General features: G+C 38.2%; 1 protein-coding gene and 1 long non-coding RNA gene across 2 annotated transcripts; one reads left to right on the forward strand and one right to left on the reverse strand.

Annotated features, from left to right (window-relative positions):
• Positions 1-983: 983 nt before the first annotated feature.
• Positions 984-24,289, forward strand: LOC134813489 (mRNA export factor GLE1-like). Its single transcript, XM_063821297.1, has 15 exons — positions 984-1,401; positions 1,538-1,822; positions 1,929-2,077; positions 2,204-2,287; positions 2,445-2,530; positions 2,652-2,824; positions 3,094-3,382; positions 3,516-3,589; positions 3,704-3,841; positions 20,401-20,523; positions 20,730-20,802; positions 22,420-22,543; positions 22,813-22,936; positions 23,262-23,449; positions 23,611-24,289. The coding sequence occupies exons 1-15, from the start codon at positions 1,198-1,200 to the stop codon at positions 23,738-23,740; spliced, it is 2,244 nt and encodes a 747-aa protein (XP_063677367.1). The 5' UTR covers positions 984-1,197; the 3' UTR covers positions 23,741-24,289.
• On the reverse strand, positions 17,268-18,784 carry LOC134813490 (uncharacterized). The gene is made up of 4 exons (XR_010160024.1): positions 18,699-18,784; positions 18,227-18,288; positions 17,554-17,602; positions 17,268-17,426 (listed from the first exon to the last, which is right to left on the reverse strand). It is a non-coding gene; the product is annotated as an uncharacterized LOC134813490 (long non-coding RNA).
• Positions 24,290-24,343: the final 54 nt, after the last annotated feature.

A 24,343-nucleotide genomic window follows, 5' to 3' on the forward strand; every position in this document is an offset into this window, starting at 1 on the left:
ATTTATTTAAACCTAGTATCAATAACAAAGAAGAGTGCGAGAAGCTTAAGGGATTTCTTTTACAACATATTCAAAGACAAATTTAAACAAATAGCACACGACCCTGCTGTTCAGTAGATATTATGTACTTGGACAGAGTGTAAAACGTGTGTACATCACTATTTTCAATGTAATGTACAATACCATTTGATGTAACCTGTATTCAGTGTGTGTAATTTTAATTTAGCATTTTAACTAGTATAGAAGCATTTATTATATACTAACATTTATAACAATTTTAGCCTGAAGATGGCGTTGACGCCGAAAATTTGCCCTTACTCCTAACTTCCTTGTTTCACTTGTCCTTGTCTCTTCCAACCGGATAATATCCAGATATCAGTATTTCAATCATGAGACTAATAAACAGCGAACTACTCCGTTATTTGATGTTGATCTATTAACATATAGGTTGCAGCTTTCGCCGCTCCTACTACACACATCTATATAAGACTTTTTTATATACAACTTTTAATAGCCTTCTGCAAAAAATTACATATATCATAGCTTAGCTATAGCAGCCATCAAATGAAACAGATAAGCTTAAGTTATTTAAGAGAGCTCATATAGACTCTTGAATTTTGTACAAATCCGTTTTATTAGTCTCCAGTGCAGTTGGCAGTATGGTGTGAGATGTTTTGTATTCTGATTTTGAGTTTATTTTAAACTTATTCTCTATAATTGTAAGCATAACTTTATTCATTTCAAATCTTCCAAGATTCGAATTTTATTAAAGGTCGACATCTACTTATTAATTTGCTCACTTTTTGTCAGCTTCAAGGATTGAAACCAGTAACTACACTATGAACTTGTAATGAGTAGTAGTAACAAAATCGTATTGAGACATACATGATATAACATCATATGCTTATATAGCAAAGCCCTGGGATATAAGATTGTTAGTCATAAAGGCAACTTAACACTTTTAACATATGATAAACCACCATAGGTACTACAAAATCATGCCCTCATCACCAACAAAATCACAAAGATCAGTCCTTTTTAAGGTAACTGTCCCATCAAGGATAGAAAATATTTATCAAACCAGTGAAAAAAACCAAACAAATTACAACTGATCAACAAGAACCTGGTGGTGTCCGTAGTTCAAAGCGCTGCATAACAAAGACAACAAAGGAAGCAGATAATTCCAGTGACAATGCAATGTATCATGAGTTGAGGAAATCTGATTTAAGGTACAAGATCCAGAGCAAACATAGGTCAGACCGAACCATTCAAGCTGTTGAAACCATTTGTGAGTTTGGAAACATGAAAAGTGATATCAAAGCTGCTCCTAATGTTTTGGAGTCATTGAGGAATTCTTCTCATGGCAGAGTACCCTACAACAGAAAACATGTACTGTCTGAGGTATAGTAATGAAATCCTTATTCTGTTCTGATCAACAGATTTGAAATTTTTTTTTGCAGAAGTCTTTAAAAGATATCTTTGTTGAACTGTAAATGTTGACCAACAAGAAAAAACATGTAACCAATCTTATTTTCAGGAAGAGCTCCCTCCAGTTAATCAGCTTTCTTCAGTCAATAAAAAAGCTATTGATAGAGTGTGTGACCAGTCTCCTGACATACATGCTTATAGATCAAAAACTAGAGGAAGAGTTCCTTTGAGAAGTCCCAAAGAGACAGAAGAAATCATAGAAACGACTTCGTATCTTGACCAATCATTTGAAACTAATCTCAACAAATCACTGGCAGTCATTGAATCACTGGAATCACTTAATGATTCTATGTCCTTACTGGAGATAGAGCAGAAAAACAAGAAAGCTGGTGTGGTAAGCCAATTTCACAATTTCTGATTACGAACTTCATATGTTATAAAATTATTATAAACAAATACATAATCATTTCTTTTTCTTCATCATGTTCTTCTATAATTAGGATTACATTGAACGGGAGAAGAAAAAACAAGATGAATTCTTCAAAAGATCTGCCCAGCTTTCCCAAGAGAGTTATGAACAATGGTCTGAAAGATCGAGAGCAAAAATTCAACAACAAGTAAAGGAGCTGAGAGATCGGAAATCTCAAAAGTATGGCTTCATAATCAAATGAGAGCTATTTTATAAATCTTACCCTTAAATTGGCATACATAATAAGATGTTTAAAAAAGCTGTTTGATGTCTGTTGTAGTCATAGAATAAAAGGGTAAACTTCAGGGACAATTCCATAGAGTCTGAGTACCGAAAACAGCAGGAATTCTTCCAAAAGAAATTTGAAGAGGATCAGGCAAATATCAAAAGGTACATATTATAATCAATACATTTTTTCAGTTTGTATAATTTATATGCTATAGGTTAATTAATAATAATGTACCCCCATCCACTAAAAAAAGGACCAGACTTTACTCAACCTTGATAGAGAACCCAAATCTAACAGATAATTATTGAAAATTTCTAGAGTTGAAGTTGAAGAAGAGGCAGAGAATCAGCGTCAGCTAAGTAGCAGTTGGAACAACATTTCTAACTACGAGCTCAGCACATTAGGTGAGTGGTGGTTTCATACTGGGATCTGGTGCTAATATTTGTTAAGTTACGTTAATCTTAGTGTAATAACATGATTTTACAACTTTAAAATTAGATGTTGATAGACTTCCAATATTTTCAGAAATAGTAACTGTCGCTCAAAAGTGTGTCCCTGATCCAAAAGTGGATCCAGAGATTGAGGCTTTATTGAGTATGATTGACAAACAAAGTAAAGCCATGTCAGCCCTTAAATTGGCTGTTGGACAACTTTACAAGGAAGGCAAACTTAACCCACTGACGTCAACTAAATTTGAGGTTTGTTCGTAGTTTTATGAAAATTAGACAATTGTGTGGAATTGATTCAAGCGGTAATAAACGTATAAAAAGGACAGGCTTACTGATTCCTGTATGCAGATAATTAATAAATCTGTGGAATGTGACAGGGAAATTACATGATTGCAATATGATAACGTGAATGAATGAACTGTGATATTGTTCTTACTGTTATTTCTTCTTTTGCTTAGTATACCTCGTTTTGAACAGAATTAAACCAGAACAAATTATACCATGTTCTAACTATACAGCAAGAGTGCGGAGCAGTCTATGGTCACGTGATAAACGCAGTGAAGCAGCTGAACACTGCCATAAAGAGGGTAAACGAGGAGCAGGCAGCGAAGATGCTAGCTCAGGAGGAAGCGAAGAAGAAAGAGGAGGAAGAGCGAGGGAAGCAGGCACAAGCAGCTGCAGCACAGCAACCACCACCAGAAGCCGTTGTAGCGCAGCAACCACTTGCATCCCAGCAACCTCTACCTCCCCCTGTAGCTACGCAACAGCAACCTTCTGCAGGCCCCGTTCAGTCTAAAGTATCAACAGGTTCAGACCAGATTTCAAGTTTGAAACTTACTATTGTTTTTCTTGATTTAACTATTGAATCGTGTTCACAAGTCACCATTTCTATGTTAGTTTATTTTATTTTTACAGTAAACATTACACTTACATATTTCAGATTCCATAATAAGTGGAAACATCATCAGCAGCACTGCCTTCAGCGAGTATCAGAAAATTGACAAACAACTTAAGGTAAGGTTTAGTGCTACCCAATCTAAGTAAAAATTGAATCCTAACAGATGAAAATATCTTTTATTTACTCTGGAATGTCCGTGTTTTATAATGTTAAATATAGATCTACCGCAGGAGTTGGAACTAGGAATCCAAAAGTTTGTAGTCGACAAGAACACAGACTGTGCTAAGATGAGATCAGCTCTGAAGCTAATAACCGTCACTCCTATCAACAGTATTAGTGCCAGCAGCAACGATCATATGGCTAACAAGGTATTGGGGATCGGTATTGGAGATCGGTATTGGGGATCAGTGGTCCTTGATTAAATGAAATCTGTCTTTAAATTGAGCAGTATGTTATTTGATGAGGCTTAATCTATTTTTGTTGGGGACTGGCCCGTGGTACCAGCCAATGTTTACTCAAAAAAAATATATATATATAATATCAATGATAATAAGAAATTCATCCCCGTGGGGCACATGCATTAATATAAAATGTAAAGGAAATCTCAAACTATTCAATTTAGACTCTACCGGTAAAGTATGCAAGGAAGGTTTGTTGGGTATTTCAATATGACGTCATAGTATCTTAAGTCACCCGAGATGTAATAGTACTTCACTTCACTTTCATAGGCACTTAACTTCATGGATGCTCCATTTTACGCTCTAGTGACAGAACAGGTGCTATAAGTTAAGGAGAGTAATAAGTTTAGGACACATAATGCATTCGGTCAAGACGTCAAGAGGACACGTGATAGTCAAAGGGACCAATCAAAGTATATGCTTAGACGATAGGAGGGAGAATTTAAATACGACCGAACAATTTACGAGGTTCTGAGATCAACAGAAGGGGACGAACATAGCAATTCAATGAGGGGAGGCCGTTACGGATCGAACGATAAATTAACTTAGCACCGATAAGTAGTGTCAGATATTTAGTTGTTTGACGGGACTCCAAGCACGTGACACTTACGACACAAGTCACGAGAATAGCATCGCACTTCAAAACCCAGCTCACAGCATCGACAAGCTCAGTTCATCAAAGGGGGACTATCAGTAAACAAGGGATCAAGGGAACAAATAATAAGGGTACAGGGACCCTAACTGATGAGGCACAACGGGACACAACTGTATCCGGGACTTTAGTACTTGGTTAAGTTACGTTTGTCAGTTAATATTGTACGTTCTTGATCTTCATCTATAATATTACTTGAGAACCCGAGTTTATTCTTAGTTATATAAAATAGTAGGGAAAGAAGTAAATTCTTAGAACGCCAACACTGGAGGCCACGGGACAAGTGATAAGATGGAAGATGAAGAAAATGGGGAACAAAATAGGGATGCACGACCGGATCGGGTGCAAGTGAATGAGGGTGATTTAAGAAGGTTAGAGCAGACCTTAGAACTGTTCAAACAGAGAAACAAAGAGTTTGCTATGGAAAACGAAAAAGTAAAGGGAGAAAATAGAAATTTACTGGAATACGCAGAGAGATGTAAAGTTGAGGGAGAGAAAAGTACTTTGCAGGCACGTGAAGAGGGATTTACTCGAGCGGTGAACTTAAACAGGGACCGGATAAATGCGAGGAATATTCCATACAGGAAACCTGAAATATACAAAACGGGGGAAAATTTCAAAAGGTGGCTAAAATCGTTCAAAATATTTGCCGAAACTGCACAAATTCCTAGGGAGTACAGGATAAATACATTAATTACATTCCTAGATGCAACAGCGCAAATGAAAGTAGAGACGCTGGATTTGAATGATGAAAAGAAAAGGGAACCAGATGAGTGCTATGAACAAATTTCTAGGGCAATAGAAGGGACAACACTCAAAAACGAGTGCAGAGCTAGACTGTTTAAACTTAAACAGGGTACACACGAAACAGTTACGGATTTCGCTACTAAACTAACGGATCTAGCAGAGAGGGTCTATGACAATGATAACTCTCAAATTAAGGGACAAATAATGCTAGACTGCTTTGTAGCAGGGTTGAAATCGGATAGACTGGCATACGACTTGATCAAGGAGGACTGAGGAGTTTGATACTTTCCAAACAGCCTACCAGAGAGCATTAGATCTCGAATCAATTTATGCTTTGAGGGATAAAAACAGGGGAGACGAAGAAGGGGACAGTCTCTTTCAAATAAAAGAGGGGATGAATGTGAGTTGTCACATTTGCGGTAAAAAGGGTCACATGTGGAAGTTCTGTAATAGACTGAACTGCTACAAATGTGGACAGCTGGGACATGTATCTGAAATGTGCCAGACGGGACAAAATAAGGCTGACAGGGCTGGCCCGAGCAGACAAGGACAGCGGGTTCTTGAATGTTGGAACTGTGGAAAAAAGGGTCATTTTGCAAGGGAGTGTAGATCGAGGAATTTCAATACACAAGCTGCCAGAGTACCAAGGGTCGGACAAAGAATGGGAAATGTTACGCAACTAACCAGGGAAATGCAGAACAACTACGTACCTCCACCGAACACGGGAAGAATACAAAATGGAAACAACTACCAGCCATCAGTAAACGTGATGCAGGACAAGACCAACTGGAACCCAAGACAGGTAAAATGGGCTGAACAAAGATTTCTCCGGGATGAAAACAAGGGTAATTTAAACTATTAGACGCTTCCAACAATTTTACGGGGACTAGGGAAGGGGTTTATTCAAAAAATATTTTAAAAAGTGACATACCAAAACCAATGTTGGAAGCTAAAATAGGGTTATGTGGAGGCAACATTTACTCCAAAATTGTAATTGAAGGGAAATTAAAGCTCGCGATGATTGATACAGGAGCAAATAGAAATATTTTAAATTATGATTTATACAAAAAATTGGGAAACTACTCATTAAGGGAACATGACACTAGTTTGTCAACTGCCACAGGGGAACCGATTAAAATTTACGGGAAAATAGACAATCTGAAAATAAATATCGGGGGAAAAGATTGTATAGTTGAAGTCACTGTTTGTGATATCACAGAAGATCTAATTCTGGGGAATAATTTCTTTGAAAAACAGGAGATCGTACTAGATTATAGAAACTTGATGATGTACGGGAACGGTCTTGATGCAACACTATATAAAACAAGTACAGGGGGAAGGATTGCTGGTATTAAAAATGTCAGTGCCAAAGTGCTTGACAGAAAGGGGATTATCACGTGTCAAATAGATAACTCAGAGTTCAATTATCCGGGGACGTATGCATATTATCCAAACTGTGAGATATGGGGAAATGAAACAAATCCTGTTCTAGTCAATGTACTGGACGAGTTTCTAGAGCTGAAAATCGATAATAAAAACGGGGATGAGACCCAATTATTGATTCCAAAAGGGGAAATAGTTGGGACAATCAAAGAGATAACGCCGGGGGAAATAAAAAAGGACATCGAAACATGGAACTTAACTCCTGAGCAAAGGTTAGAAATCATATTGCAGCAAACCAAAATTATGGATAATCCTCACATAAATGAAGCTGAAAAACGGAAAGTTTTGAAATTGCTGGGTGAATTTCATGACATTTTCAGCTTATCTAAGAAGGAAATATCTTTTACTCACGTTTATAAACACAAGATCCGTCTTACTACCGACAAAGTTATACAAACGGCACATAGACCTTTACCACTGCACCACGTTGAGGCAGTAACGGAAATGGTCAATGAAATGGAAGAAATGGGGATAATAGAGAAGTCTACGTCACAATACCGAAACCCAATTTTACTTGTGAGAAAAAAGAATTCTGACGGGACAAAAACAGGGGGTTTGAGATTTGTGACGGATTTTAGGATCTTAAATGGATTCTCAGAGAATTTCTTGTATCCAATGCCTTCAATTGAGGAAACTAGGGCATTATGTAGCAGGGGAAATTATTTTTCGACATTTGATCTCAAGGCTGCATACCATCAAATCGAGTTGGCCGATGAGGAAAGCAAAGAAGCCACAAATTTTTGGCTAGCTGGGCAAGGGAGTTATAGATATAGGGTCGTTCCAATGGGTCATAAACAGAGTGCTGGGGCTCTACAGTTGTTAACCGATATAACGATGAAATACCTGAAGAACAAAATACTCGTTTCATATCACGATGATATCTTAATACCAGCGGAGGACGTAGACGACATGATAGATCGCCTGAGGGTAATGTTTGAAAGGTTAAGATATGCAAACATCAAAATACAAGCTACGAAAAGTCAAATCTTACAAACAAAAGTTTTATTCCTGGGTTGTTGGCTTACTAAACACGGTATCCAGGCCAATATGGACAAAATACAAGACCTTTTGAAAATAAAGGTACCGGAATCAAAAAAGGGATTGCAACATTTTCTGGGTTTAGCGGGTTATTTTCGACATTTTATCAAAAACTTTGCAGAAATAGCAGCTCCACTTACGGACTGTTTAAAGGGGACGTTTAAAATGACAACGAAAGCAGTAGAAAGTTTCGAAAAACTTAAAACTGCTCTTAGCACGCCTCCTGTTTTAGGCTGGCCTTCAAAAGATAACATTTTCAAATTACATTGCGATAGTAGTGCACACACGATAGCAGGGGTTTTGTCACAAGGGGACGATAAGGAAGAGGTAGTAATTGCGTACGGGAGTAGAAGATTGAATGAAAGCCAAATGAGGTACAGTACTTGGCAACGGGAACTATTAGCTATTCATTTTTTCTGTGTGAGGTTTAGATACTACCTACAGGGAGCAAATTATTTCAAGATCTTCACAGACCACAAGGGACTAAGCTTTTCAAAGTTCATAAAAAAAACAACTATAAACACGGTTCTATCATGGTGTCTAGAGTTGTCAGAATTTAACTTTGAAATATTCTATATAAAGGGGAAAGACAATATAGTAAGTGACGCACTATCCAGATGTGAAGTTATGGACGGGAAAGAAATGTACAATTTCTACCGAAAACAATTTTATGGAGAGGAAAGTATAGACAGTATAAACAGTATAAAAAATGGGGAAATACATGAAAAAGTCACTATGTTAGAAGACGACTCATTCTTAAGGGGACAAGAGGATGACAAGGACATACAACAAGTCTTAAAATGGTTAAAAGAGGGGACTAAAGAACAGACGCCAGCTAAGCTGCCGATTGACTTACGAATTTACCATTCAAATTTGGATAATTTGTTTGTCAATGAACAAGGGATATTAAGCAAAAAACATTTCTTTAAAAAGATTCAAACTTCACGGGATTTATTGTGCATACCACAGAACAAAGTGGATGAATACATTAGATTGCACCATGAAGTTGCATGCCAGCACTTGGGATATGAAAAAACAACCGATAAAATTTTAGTTAGGTATTGGATGCCGAGACTAAGGGAGGAAGTGAAATTGTTTTGTGGCAATTGTAAGGAATGTTTCAAAGTGAACTTAACGTACCACAAAAAACCGGTACCTCCTCTTAAATTGAACATTTACAATTACCCAAATGTAGCAATCAACATGGACGTTATGATGATATCGAAAACGGGGTTAACGTCAAGGGAAAATAAGATATTTTGTGTCATGGACAGATTTACTAAAATGATATCAGTCACGCCAATTAAAAATGAAAAAAGTGAAACACTCGCTAAGGCGTTCTTGAATGGTTGGATCAGATATCATGGGTGTCCGTATCAAATCGTCTCAGATAATGGACCAGCTTTCGTTAGCAAAATATTCGAATCATTGTGCGAAATGGCTAACATAGAGCACAAGTTCATAACACCGTACTGTGCGGCTAGTAATGGTCAAATAGAAAGGGGACAACGAATAGTTCTAGATATGCTTAGAAAATTAGCAGGGGAACAGCCTAGAACTTGGGTACAGCATATTCCGGCCGTGGAAATGGCTATTAATGGGGCTATATGCAAATCAACAGGGTTTTCACCATTTTACTTGTCAACAGGGAGACATTTCAACAGTATAGAAACAAGTATACTGGGGAACCACAAAACAGAGTATTACGAAAATAAAGGGACTTACATTTACAACACTTATCAAACGTTGAAGCGGGTACATAAGATAGCAAGTGAGAATCTAAAAGACTATCACACAAACATAAAGAAGGCATATGACGAGGGAAAATACGCTCAAGAATTAAAAGCGGGGGATAAAGTCCTGTTATTGAAACCAAAAGATAGGGAAAATGACTTCTACAAACTTAAGTCAGCCTTCATTGGACCTTACACGGTAGTGGAAAAATTTAATGAACACAACTATAAGATAAGGGATGATGTGACAAAAAACGAACTCGTTGAACATAGAGCACATTTAAGAAAAATACCGAAAAAGTTACAAGGGGAGTTTAATGAAAGTGTAGTTCCACAAGAAACATCTCATTTGCCTACAGACGCAGAGTCAGGTAATAAAGATGAAACTGCGAAGGATAAGGAAAATCATCCTTTCTACTATCGCAGCATTCAGGAAAATGGGGAAGAAGAACAAATAGGGGACTTGTATATTGACGATGAATATTGGGACGACGATTTTTTACCCGAATTGTTTGACACAGGGGATACAAGTTTTGAACCGGAACGTACTGTTAATTTAGCTCAATTTGACAACGATATAGATTCTAGTGAGGACGAAAGTAGTACTAATGAAGATTCAAATGGTAATGAGGAGTCGCCTGCTAACAATGGATCACAAGTTAGTAGGGAATCAGTACCTATCGAGGGATCAAATGACAATGAAACATCAGATATCAGCCAAGAATCTGATGTGAGAAATACATCACAGAATGAAGATTCACATGACGAGAACGAATCATTTAACAGTCAAGGTTCAATCAGTGAAACTTCAGGGACCACTGGTGCAATTAGTCAAGAATCACCAAACACGTCAGGATCAATTAGGGGATCTAATAGGGACAGTGATTCTAATCACGGATATTCAGATGAGCCTAGTATGTCACCAGTAAACATGGGAAGAATAAGTGAGAGCAGTAGTAGTTCACGTGACATGAGCCAAGAGAGGCACGTGCCAGAACAGATGGTCACTAGATCAGGCAGAGTGTCCAGACCACCGTCACGCTACGAGGCGTAAGGTAATGATTAAAGGGACGCGGGTTAAACGACAGGGTAATTAGTATGGGGAATATATATAGAAGAGCAACACTATTTGAGGTAGAACCATGTCGATTCTTATTTTGATGAGCTTTATGTTTGGGAGTTGCCTGTTTGGGGTGTTCACAGTAACAACGCCTCCAACAAACGTCGTCACTGATATAGATATAGAGGAAACGTCCACACCCAACGTCGACACTGATGTAGATATAGGGGAAACGTCACCACCACCACCACCACCACCGCAATGTACCATAACCTCAGAAACTGTCCATGTCGCCAGCTCATCAAGAACGATAAAGGAAATAGAGACGGACAAGGTGGAAACGGCAGGCAAGGAGCCAAGAACTACTGCATCCACGAGTAAAAAGAACAAGAAAAAGAAGAAAAAGAAGAAGAAACAGGAGAAAGAAAAGAAGAACACGGACAAGCAGCAAGACGCCTGGCCGACTCAACTAGAGGAAGAGGAACAGCACCAAACTCAACAAACCCAACAACCTGGTCCACAAACTCACCACCCAGCGTACCAAAAGTTCCAGCAGTGGCGATCCTACCGCCCGCGCCCAGGGGTCGACCGAGGGCAGGATTTTCGACCGAGGCCGAGGCCGAGGAAAATACAGTTAGTTAAGACCGAGGCCGAGGACAACCGAGGTTTCTTTTTTTGACCGAGGCCGAGGCCGAGGCCGAGGAGTGCAAATTTTGACCGAGGCCGAGGCCGAGGCCGAGGAATTTTGGCAGAAAAATTGTTGGGAATAAGGGCATTGTTTATTAGGAAAAGCGCACTGTACCTAATCAGATTGTACTGTGTACTATACTGTGTACACACGTTACAATCATTATGAAGGGGCAAGTTTGCCAAGAGTCAGGAGTGGGCATGCTAATAAGCAGAGCTATCCGAGGTACCGCGACAATTGACCCCCCGACAATTGACCCCCGACAATTGACCCCCCGACAATTGACCCCCCGACAATTGACCCCTATGTAATTACACTGGGGTCAATTGTCGCGAAATCTAGGGTTTAGTACGACAATTGACCCCCCGACAATTGACCCCCATGTAATTACACTGGGGTCAATTGATCGGGTCCTGGGTCAGGGTTAGGGTTAGGGTTAGGGTCCTGGGTCAGGGTTAGGGTTAGGGTTAGGGTTACGGTTAGGGTCCTGGGTCAGGGTCAGGGTTAGGGTCAGGGTCAGGGTCAGGGTCAGGGTCAGGGTCAGGGTCAGGGTCAGGGTCAGGGTCAGGGTCCTGGGTCCTGGGTCCTGGGTCCTGGGTCCTGGGTCTTGGGTCCTGGGTCCTGGGTCAGGGTCAAGGTCAGCCGTGGGTCAATTGTCGGGGGGTAAATTGTCGGGGGTCAATTGTCGGGGGGTCAATTGTCGGGGGGTCAATTGTCGCCCACCCCTATCCGAACCTTGCTGAGTGTTCAAGGAAATATCTATCTGCGCCGGCGAGCTCAGCAGCACCAGAGAGATTGTTTTCTACAGCAGGGCACATCCTGAAGTTAAATCGCCTCAGCCTTAAGCCAACAAACTTTGAGGGGTGCTTGTTTCTCAAAAAGAACATCGGAACATTTGGGGACGACTTCGGCCCCTGTCCAAATGAATTTGAAGCCCCAAATAAAGAGGACTGTCCCCCTTCTTCTGAGCTGTGCACAGAAGATTATTCTGATTCAGAGTGCTCAGATATTGTCATTTCATCAGACGATGAATCTTAGACTATGATATTTTTAGTTTTGTGTCCTGGTCAATTGGTCGTTTTATTTTCAATTTTACAAATTCGTTTACATTAACCTCACAAACCTTACAAAAATCCTCGGTCAAATCCTCGGTAAAATCGTCAAATTTCGCCGAGGCCGAGGAATTTCGAATCTATTTTTGACCGAGGCCGAGGCGAACCGAGGAATTGTCCTCCTGACCGAGGCCGAGGCCGAGGCCGAGGAAAAATCGCCATTCCTCGGTAAAACCGAGGCCGAGGCCGAGGACTCGGTCGACCCTTGCCCGCGCCCCTCCTTCCACCATTACCGTCCACGGCAAAAACTCGGAAGACCAAGACCTAGATACCCAACATACTCAGCACCCACCACCAGCCGATTAACCCCGGGGATTTTGTCTGCGGAGGCTGTGGCCTGGTGAATTTTAGACGCAACTTGCGATGCCTCGACTGTGGTGTGCCCAATCCCAGTCGCCTTTCTAAAAGAAATTGTCATACACAAACTTCGCCTGCCTCGAGCTCCAGAACCACATCTAGCAACGACACCTCCTCCAACACGAGCAGCGACACTAACGACACCTCCTCCAGTAGCAGCTCATCATCCTCATTTATGGATTGTAATTAATTCATTGATTTTTCAAAACGGAATTTAAATATTCAAATGTACTAGGTAGAAGATGGAAAGTAAAGGGACTACAATAAAATGGGGAATAATAATATGGGGAATTGCAATACACATGCGTAAATGCCAAGGGATAGTACAAATATGTCAAAACGAGAGATTAGCAACCATTTACAAATTACCAGAATTATTAAAATGCGAAGAAAATGTGTATGAAAATTGGGAAATAACCTTGTATAAAAAGAACTTAAAAGAATACAAAACTACTGTAAAAGGGTTGAAAATAATCGAAAGGTCGTGTATAACGGGAAATTCTTTTTGGGGAGTGAAGACACAAATTAAAGAACAAAAAACGATAACCATTTCAGGGGATTTAGCTAACGAGTTAATAAGTCAAAATTCTTGCATAAACGCAAATGGGGAAAAAAGGCTGAATGAAATGGTACAGGGATTTGAATGTAACTTTAAATGGATGAAGAAAGTGGAAACAAAGACCTGGTCCTGCTATTTTGAAGAAGGACTAATTATTGCAACTCATGGGGGCTACTTAAGTTGTACAATCGCGGGAATACAGGGTTGTTCATATGATGAGGGATTTTGCGAAGCACAAAATAGGAAATATCTAAAATGGGATAAAAATAGGGAAAGCGAGCTGGAATATCTTAAAGTAGGAGATTTTAATGGTACTAAAGTGGGGAACCATATCATAATACCAGCCTTAGGGATGACTTTCAAAAAGGATTCAGAAAATAATACCTGGATGGATAGAAATTTCAAATTAGAGGGGAGAAAATTAGTAGAAAAACAAGTACAATTGGAAAAGTCGGTAAATTTGACGAGCAATTCAGAAGATACTTCCATGAAACTGGAAGCGCTACGGGAAGAACTACAAAATAAGTTTGCATATTTAGTAGATCTAATACAATCACCTAAAGCTAAAGTTCAATATTTGTGTGATGTGTACAACGCACTATATCAAAACGAGCGGGTTTTAGCGGCAGTGGATCCTACGTTATACATTCGTGGGAAGCTGAATGATACCTCCTTATACGCTACACACGCAGGGGAATATATTATTGTTTATCCGTGTTACAAAGTACCCAACGTAACTTTCATCACGGAAAAAGACACGTGTCATAACGGAATACCAGTTGATTATAAACTACCCGGGAGAGAAAAGGAGAAGGGATACGTTAATCCATTGTATAACAACATCGTACCAAGGGAGATCGAAATCGATTGTCATCGTAAAGGGAATTTATTTAGTTTTATTGGGAATAAACTTAGAGGCCACTCACCACATGGTAAGAAAGTAGAATATATCAATGTATCGTCGGTTTTAAGCCTGCAACACATGCCAATTGCAGGAATACCGTTACCGGAGAATTATTTGGATACGGGATGGGTATACAATGTGTCAGAATTAACTCATACAGACATGAGTGATAAAGTGCTGGAAGCACTTGATCGGGAAATTGACAGTTTAAATGAGCATAAATCGAAAATTAACGGAGATGCAACAGTTAAAAGTACCAGTAAATGGTGGAATATATTTGGGATATTTGAAACGAACATTTTCAGTGGGATACATGCAATAATAATGTGGATAGAGAGAACATGCATGATATATATGGTTTGGATAGTAATAATAAAGGGGAAATTAATAAATTATCGGGCCCGAGTTCGAAGAAATGCTGCAGCAAATGTGTAATCTGGATGAAGGAGACCTCCCTACTTACTCAACGACAGCCGGCTTTACAACAACGTTGAACGGGAGTGAACTTCTTAACCTCAATTATACGGTTCGGACTTGATTAGAGATTTTAAAGTAAAGACATGTGGACAAAAATAGATTATATGTTTAATTAAAGAATAATACAAATGTGGAATTTGTGATATAGTGAAGTGGACTTATGAATTGCTTACGAGACTTAAGAAACGTAATATGATGAAATGGAAACTATGTATAATGAAACATAGATTTAGTCTAAAGAAATGGTGAAATGGAAACTATGTATAATAATGGAACATAGATTTATGAGATAATGGATTGAATATGCTCAAAGACACGTATACGATATTATGTATAACTAATGCATCCAATAAATTAGGGACGAGATGAAGGAGAAATTAAAAGGGATTCTATTCATAACAAGTATATTAGCAAGGGTACAAGGGTTAATCGAAGATCTAACGGTAATACAAGAAGAAAAGGGAATTGTTCTATCGGGTATTGGGGTATTGGCAGAGGATGCCAATCCTATGTTTATATCCACTTTTTTGAAGATAAAAAACCCGTCGATGGACGATAACGCGTGTATGGGGATCTGTGATTTAGATAATCAAGAGATTTTGGACAAACTATCATTGGAGAAATGTGATCAAATGGAGGGAAAAACGGGTCACGACGATCTTTTGATCCAAAAAATAATTTTGGAGGGGACAGAAGAAAACGATACTACCACGGTACAGTGTTTTAGCGCTTGTTTAAAAAATAGGGAATGCAAGAATTTTGGGACAAGGCCATTAGCAGATGGGAGTAAGACGGATTGTATGCTACGAACGGGACCATCTACAACAAGAAAAACATGGGAAGGGGCAAGAGAATATGATCTAAAGTGTATGGTGGGAGACAAGCAACAATTTTGCAAGGATCGTATATCAGACACGAACAGATTTATAAACCGGGAAAACACCAAATATGTGAATTCCACAATGGAGGGATTTAAGGCGATGATTTCAGTGATGGGAACAAAAAAGAGGGTTAGGAGATATGTCGCTCCTATTATGGGAAGTTTGGGAATGATAACCAGTGGGTTTGCCTTGTTTGAAACGTATCAATTGCAACAGCATATTGATCAAATAGAACATCAATTTGAAGAATTTCGCCAGGATGTTGAGGATTTTGAACGGGCCTCTATACTTTTTCATGAAAATATTTTGAAAATATACAGGACTTTAGAAACTAAGATGAGCGAGGGTTTCGAGAAAATTGAATGCAATCTTAGAAATTTGGCTTATCAAATGTTATTCAGCAGACGACTTGTGGAATGGAAATTGTTTATGGACATCATTTCGAAAGATCTGATTACGGGTCAATTAGTGGGAACTGTAAGTCCAAAACTTTTTAATGAAACAGACATTAAAATGATCTTGGATCGCACAGAATTGAGGGATACCATATATACTAGGGATATAGGACTATTTTACAGACTAAGCAGGACCTGGGTTTCTAAAATCACGAAGGATGGGGATATGTATAACATACATATGGTGATATCGATTCCGAATATAAAAATCCATAAAGTTTACACTATGTATAAGGCACAATCGGTGGGTATGATCAATGGGACAATTTGTTCTAATTTTCAAATTCCGGAAATAGTGTATAAAAAGGGGGACGACTTCTACGGGTTAAATGATCCTGACAACTGCCAGGAACGGGGAAATATACGTCTGTGCTTAAGAAAACAGGGTCTTGAGTCAGCGTCCATGAACGCGGTGGTAAAATGCCTGGCAGGGGAACACACTACTTGTGAATTGTATAAAGAAAGATGTGTAACACGAAACATTCAAACGACAGGGGGTGCCATGGTGAGAGTAATGAACAACTTGCAAGCTACTACCAAAGCGAGCCCAGATAAATACGTGACTGTTCTAAAGGGAGCAGGGGTAAAATTTTTGAATTATACAAACTATTTCGAAATTTCGGCGGACGGAATATTGATTAAAGCGATACAAGATCCGATATATGTTAAAACGCTGACATTGGAAAATCCTAGAGAGTGGGAATCATATCTTGACGGCAAATTCGAACAATTCAAAACGGCCGATTTCGGGAAGCTAAGGGACAATTTGGATGAACAAGAAAATGCGTTAAGGGAACTACAGAATGCTAGTTTAGAACCAGGGACTAACAAAGTATTAACTGTGATTAATGCAATCATGTGGGTACTGGGTGCCACATTTATCGGGTGCCTCGGGTCATATTGTTATTGTAAAACAAAGAGCAGAGCCGGTTATATGCCAGGGGAAACTAGAAATTGTGACGATGAAGAAAAGGGGGACATAGAGCTAGCGAAATTAGAAGAGAAAAGGGAAGAGATAACAGATAAAATAGGAGAAACCACAACCTCAGGAGGGACAGAGTTGAGAAAGAGAGCCGCTAGCAAAACGCAAAGTGACGAGACACGGCCGGTTAAGTTTTACAAGATTGGAGACGTGCAGGACGAGTTATCAAAATCAGATTAGTTTTGATGGGATTTTGAAGGGGAATTTAAAGGGAATTTGAACACAAAGACGAGATTAAAAACAAGGGATAACTACGGAAAATTAAAATATACATTAAAATTTTACATTAAAAATTAACAATTAAAAATACGAGAAAAAACAGTCCGGGACTAAAAAACTTTCCGCTGGCCCCAGAGGGGGCTGGAGGGGGAGCCGCAGGGACCACAACTGGTTCAGGAACGAGCCTCCTGAAATTTTATTCGATTAAAATTGATATCGGGTAAAAAAAAAAAAAAAAAAAAAAAAAAAAAAAAAAAAAAAAAAAATCGGTTCGAAAATAAATTAGAAATCAAAATGTTTCGTTTGTTAACTTACTTATTGCAGAGGTCCTCCTCGCAAGTGCGGCAATTACGAAGATTTGCCCCTGATAAACGATTATTTTAGCATTATGAAAGCGGAAACTTTACCTTTTGAATTGTGGGAAATGATTTTATTTGGGGTAACAGAAAACACATTACTAGAATTAAGACGGGTGAATAAACACTTTGAATCGATTGTAGGGAAAATAATCAGGGATAAAGAGGGCAAATACGATAAAGAAACAGAAGAGTTGAAAGGGGAATTGCCGAAATCAATTTTACGGCTGGTCAAACAAACTTTCTTATGGGGACAGATTTTAACAAAAGATGGGAAATTTATGTTCATGTGGAAATGCTTAAAATGGACCTACAAGGGGCCACAAGGACCATACAAACCGTATTGGTATTTTAGAAATACAAGGGTGCCTACTTTTACAGATTTAAAAAATTTACACGGGATTGACAAAGAGGAGTATGAAAAATTTATTAACGAACAATGGGCAGATGTAGGGGAACAAGAAAGAAGATGTATCAAATACGAAGGGAGGTTAAAAAATGTGATTGAATGTATTGCGGGTCTAGAAAGCAAAGAAAGGTTATCAGAAAGAAAAGCAAAAATTAGACGGCAAATTTGGAAAAACAGTGCCGCCTCATCAACAACTGAAATTTTATTAGAATAATTTACATACCTTTCTCCCGAGGACAGGACCCACACCCGTAGTGAACCCAACGCATGTCAGGGAAGCGGGGTCTGAAAAGGGGATATTGGAATTGATGCAAGAATCATCAAAAGGGAAGAATCAGTTTAAAACAATTGTGAAAATAAGGGAATCCGAAAAACAGGGTTAAACTATAGCAGTAAATTTGATACGAAGATTATTACCTATAGCAATAATTCCCGGCACAAGGGGCGGGATTTCCCTGTTCATCAAAACAGAACAGGGAGTTAGCACTCCCCAAAATAATCATATAAATGATTAAAATCATCATGACCTGTAAAATGATATCAATAAGTATAGGGATTCAGTACTTTCAGAAATGCAATGATATATGGGGTAAAAACGGGGTATCGATAAACTCAACTTTTCGAATCACTAGGGACTGAGAAAGTATAATGCTGAACAAATGAGTAAAGGGTAAAACAATAATGAATTTACTCACCAAGTCATGTAATCAGCAGCTATCAGGGTTGATAACATCGGAATTGTACTGATAAACATTATCATCACTGATTAATAAAACAGGTCGGGGTCAGTCAGTAAATAGACGAACTACAGTTTGGTATTAGAATATTAACATAAATTTGGGGTTAAAAGCCACAATTTACAAACAAGCAAAAGAAACAACTAACAGCTCACTATCTCATCTTCAACGAAAATGGACCGATATGGAACAATGGACGTTTGCCCTAATGGTGTTATTCACAAAACTGTAAAAATTGATTAAAGACTTGAATACATAAACCCTAATGGTGCAATTATTTTACAAGATGGGCTTTTCAATAAAGATTTATCTTTCTATCCGTCATCTTAATTGTGACAGATATTTTGTGATTATGTTATGATTTAAACTCTTTAAATTCTTAATCAAAAAGAATACCAGTACAAGTGCAATAAACAAAAAAGAAAAGGGGTGATGTGCAATAGAGGGACATAAAAAGCACCACGGGATACGTTTACAACAAAAAAGAAGGGAGTGGTGTTGGGTATTTCAATATGACGTCATAGTATCTTAAGTCACCCGAGATGTAATAGTACTTCACTTCACTTTCATAGGCACTTAACTTCATGGATGCTCCATTTTACGCTCTAGTGACAGAACAGGTGCTATAAGTTAAGGAGAGTAATAAGTTTAGGACACATAATGCATTCGGTCAAGACGTCAAGAGGACACGTGATAGTCAAAGGGACCAATCAAAGTATATGCTTAGACGATAGGAGGGAGAATTTAAATACGACCGAACAATTTACGAGGTTCTGAGATCAACAGAAGGGGACGAACATAGCAATTCAATGAGGGGAGGCCGTTACGGATCGAACGATAAATTAACTTAGCACCGATAAGTAGTGTCAGATATTTAGTTGTTTGACGGGACTCCAAGCACGTGACACTTACGACACAAGTCACGAGAATAGCATCGCACTTCAAAACCCAGCTCACAGCATCGACAAGCTCAGTTCATCAAAGGGGGACTATCAGTAAACAAGGGATCAAGGGAACAAATAATAAGGGTACAGGGACCCTAACTGATGAGGCACAACGGGACACAACTGTATCCGGGACTTTAGTACTTGGTTAAGTTACGTTTGTCAGTTAATATTGTACGTTCTTGATCTTCATCTATAATATTACTTGAGAACCCGAGTTTATTCTTAGTTATATAAAATAGTAGGGAAAGAAGTAAATACTTAGAACGCCAACAGGTTTATAACTTAAAGTTTTATTTTCCAATGGTTAATAGGTAAAGATTAAAAAAGTAAAACAAGACTGAGCACTTCAAAATTTGTAGAATTTGTAACTTGATTTGAAATACGCGGCGATAATAAAAAATGTCCAATGTTGGCAGTGTAATTTATGAGATATGCGACGTTTATTGAGTGATGCATAAGTGTGTGCATATAATCTAAGATGTAGAGACAAGGTTATTATCGGCATTTTGGTTTATGTTACGCTTTGATTTTCTTAGTCCTGTTATACAAAATAACATGAAATTAGGCCACTCGTCTTCGATGTTTTCATTTTGCTGATCGATGAGCATAGTTTTAATCTAAGAACACTTTAACTATATATCCTTGGTTTACACTTGAACATAATATATAAGCGCGCATCTAATCGTTTTCCTATGTAAAAATGTACATTTCAGGTGAAAGAGCTGGTACACATTTTAGATGGGAAGGAAACTACCCGGGGACAAAAGAGAATCAACCCTGGTATCAACAATCTCACTCTCAACTACTGCTTCAACGTTGCTGCTTCTAAATTTGTCGTAAGTTCTTGATCAGCTCATTTCAATTCTGTCCTGTTTGCTTGATATGTTTTGTGAAAACATGTGTAACAAGATGAAAATGTGCTTTTCCTGACAATGTTTTAGAGTTTTAGTTCGACTTGTTATGACAGTTTTTACTCACATGTGACACACATGTGACAGTTTGTACTCACATGTGACACACATGTGACACACATGTGACTCAGGATCAAGCCTGCGAACAAGTAGCGTTCAGTGACAACCTCGTACCTGCATTCAGTATTGCTGCTGTGAGTACAGGTAATAAACATGATATATTCTTATAATAGGGATGGGGGGGGGGGGGTCAGGGGGTGTCACGTCCGTGTATGTCCGCTTGTCAGGACAGGACAGGACATGTAGGCGGACATAGGTGGACATGTCACCCCCCCCCCCCCACCCCCCTATAATCCTTTTCAAAGAAGTTTATAAACCATCTTAATAGTACACGACTAGATAAGTAGTTAAATAAATTCTAGTTCAACTGAGTAGTTACTAGTTAGTGATAAGAAATTGTTTCACTTTAGTTTAATAAACCTGTGTATTATATAGTAGAGAATACCGTGTTGCGCGTCACATGTTTATGTAAAATGAACAATAAACTGGTATTTAACAGTTACCACCTACTCAGGAAAAACTGGTATTTAACAGTTACCACCTACTCAGGAATAACTGGTATTTAACAGTTACCACCTTCTCAGGAATAACTGGTATTTAACAGTTAGTCAGTTACCACCTACTCAGGAAAAACTGGTATTTAACAGTTACCACCTACTCAGGAAAAACTGGTATTTAACAGTTACCACCTACTCAGGAAAAACTGGTATTTAACAGTTACCACCTACTCAGGAATAACTGGTATTTAACAGTTACCACCTTCTCAGGAATAACTGGTATTTAACAGTTACCACCTACTCAGGAATAACTGGTATTTAACAGTTACCACCTTCTCAGGAATAACTGGTATATAACAGTTACCACCTACTCAGGAAAAACTGGTATTTAACAGTTACCACCTACTCAGGAAAAACTGGTATTTAACAGTTACCACCTACTCAGGAATAACTGGTATTTAACAGTTACCACCTACTCAGGAATAACTGGTATATAACAGTTACCACCTACTCAGGAAAAACTGGTATTTAACAGTTACCACCTACTCAGGAATAACTGGTATTTAACAGTTACCACCTTCTCAGGAATAACTGGTATATAACAGTTACCACCTACTCAGGAAAAACTGGTATTTAACAGTTACCACCTACTCAGGAAAAACTGGTATTTAAAACAGTTACCACCTACTCAGGAATAACTGGTATTTAACAGTTACCACCTTCTCAGGAATAACTGGTATTTAACAGTTAGTCAGTTACCACCTTCTCAGGAATAACTGGTATATAACAGTTACCACCTTCTCAGGAATAACTGGTATTTAACAGTTACCACCTACTCAGGAAAAACTGGTATTTAACAGTTACCACCTACTCAGGAAAAACTGGTATTTAACAGTTACCACCTACTCAGGAATAACTGGTATTTAACAGTTACCACCTTCTCAGGAATAACTGGTATATAACAGTTACCACCTACTCAGGAAAAACTGGTATTTAACAGTTACCACCTACTCAGGAAAAACTGGTATTTAAAACAGTTACCACCTACTCAGGAATAACCGGTATTTAAAACAGTTACCACCTACTCAGGAAAAACTGGTATTTAACAGTTACCACCTACTCAGGAATAACTGGTATTTAACAGTTACCACCTACTCAGGAAAAACTGGTATTTAACAGTTACCACCTACTCAGGAAAAACTGGTATTTAACAGTTACCACCTACTCAGGAATAACTGGTATTTAACAGTTACCACCTACTCAGGAATATGGCAGAAACACAAATTATTCGGAGACCTCTTCCTGGGACACCTCTACAAACGGTGTCCGTACATTCTGCCAGCCTACTGGAACAAGAAGTCAGGGGAAACCAATGAGGATTACCTCAGGTTACTTTTTATTATCTTCGGTTTACTGTGTTCAAGTTAATTGTTGTATTGTCCAATTAGCTCGCTCAGCATTTACTCTATCACACAACTATTTGGTTACGAATGATTGAGATGAGATGTAATTATTATTTCGGTAATGAACAGTTAAAGGTAACAGTTACCTTGTGACTTTTTGAAATGTAGTGAAATATAGTGAAATATAATGAAATATAGTGAAATATAATGAAATATAGTGAAATATAGAGATATTTAAAGATTCTATTTCTCAGGAGGGTGGGATACTCGAATGATGGTGATAAGTTAGAGGAAACTGATAAATATCTGCTAAAGATGGAGGGATGTGTCAAACTATACGCTGCCATCATACAAGGACCTCCTACTTTCTCAAACACGGTTTGTTAAAATGATTTTGAAATTAACAATATAGTAATCAACCAGGTCATTGAAAAATGAACTTGGAATAAAGAAAGCTTAGATTTTTGTTTTGTAAACAATAAATTCTCTTTTTATTAACTATGCACTAGACGGGGAAATAATACGGCGTTAACACACCAAATATAAATAATTGTTGCCCCAATTCGTATGATCACCATATTTTTTCCCTTTATTTGGTATAATAAAATTTACTTAAATTACTAGTCATATAACAATTTGATTGCTTTATATTGAAAATTGTTCCCTGAGCTGTAACATAACTGACACATCTTGTCTCTCTCAGCCTCATCCTCACGGTGTATCAAACGGTTGGCTGTGGTTGTCCCGGATGTTGAACCTAGAGCCAATGCCAGACATTACAGCCACCGCTCTTGAAGCCTTCCTCAAGGTAGCAGGTTCGGCTATGCTCAGAGTGTACAAGTCACAGTTCCTGAAACTCTTAGAGTTCCTGTACACCCACTATCTTCCTAAGTGAGTTTCAGTATTGGTATTTAAAATGTATATACATTATACAATATACATTATACATTCTCGGTATTGTGAGATAAATGTTGTTGTGAATTTTGAACTTGTTCGGCATCCACATTCCACATGCTACCTAAACATTCCTTTTAACTGATCTATATTTACAGAATTGAAGCGGTAACACTAGAGTCAAACCTCGGTCCCATAACAAGACTGAGACTTTATTTGGAAAAGATTCAGAAGACTGGATCTGTCCCTGAACCAGAGGGCAGGGTCCCCCAATCCATCTGCAGTTGATTCATTAAAAAGAACTATCTCAAAACTGACAAACTGTACGAACTCGATGAATTTGTAAGCTTCGCTTAAATTTAATCTATGATTTTTAATGGAAAGGTATTTATGTTAATCACCAAGATTTAATTTATTAAGCTTTTACTATCATGTGATTCCAAGTTTAGAACTTTTTAAATTTGACTAGAAATATGGATACAGAGCATCCATCCATGCTAAAATCTCAATCTTTTATAAATTTTTGATTCTCAAAGGTTTTTATCTGGATTTTTATTAACTGTCAAAGGTTTTTATTTGGGTTTTTAGAATTTTCATAATATTTTCATAGACAGAGTAGGGTTCTCACGTCTGGAGATATATCGTGTCTTTTAAGTTAAGAGTTCTTGGTAAATAAGCTATTGTTGTTACCTTATCTTTATTAAAGATCTTAAATTTACTGTATAATTTAAATTGATTTATGCACTTGAAAAGGGTTTTTACTCCCAAAATTAAATTATCAAATTTTCGTCTCATTTTCCAATTTCTGTTCAATAACAACTTTCTACAGTTATAATCACTGAGTTACGGAATTTCGATGAAAATAATTTCAACTGATCTGTTCTCAGCAGA

This window comes from Bolinopsis microptera, chromosome 3 (genome assembly GCF_026151205.1).
Source record: "Bolinopsis microptera isolate Bmic1 chromosome 3, MBARI_Bmic_1.0, whole genome shotgun sequence".
In the NCBI taxonomy this organism is placed as follows: domain Eukaryota; kingdom Metazoa; phylum Ctenophora; class Tentaculata; order Lobata; family Bolinopsidae; genus Bolinopsis; species Bolinopsis microptera.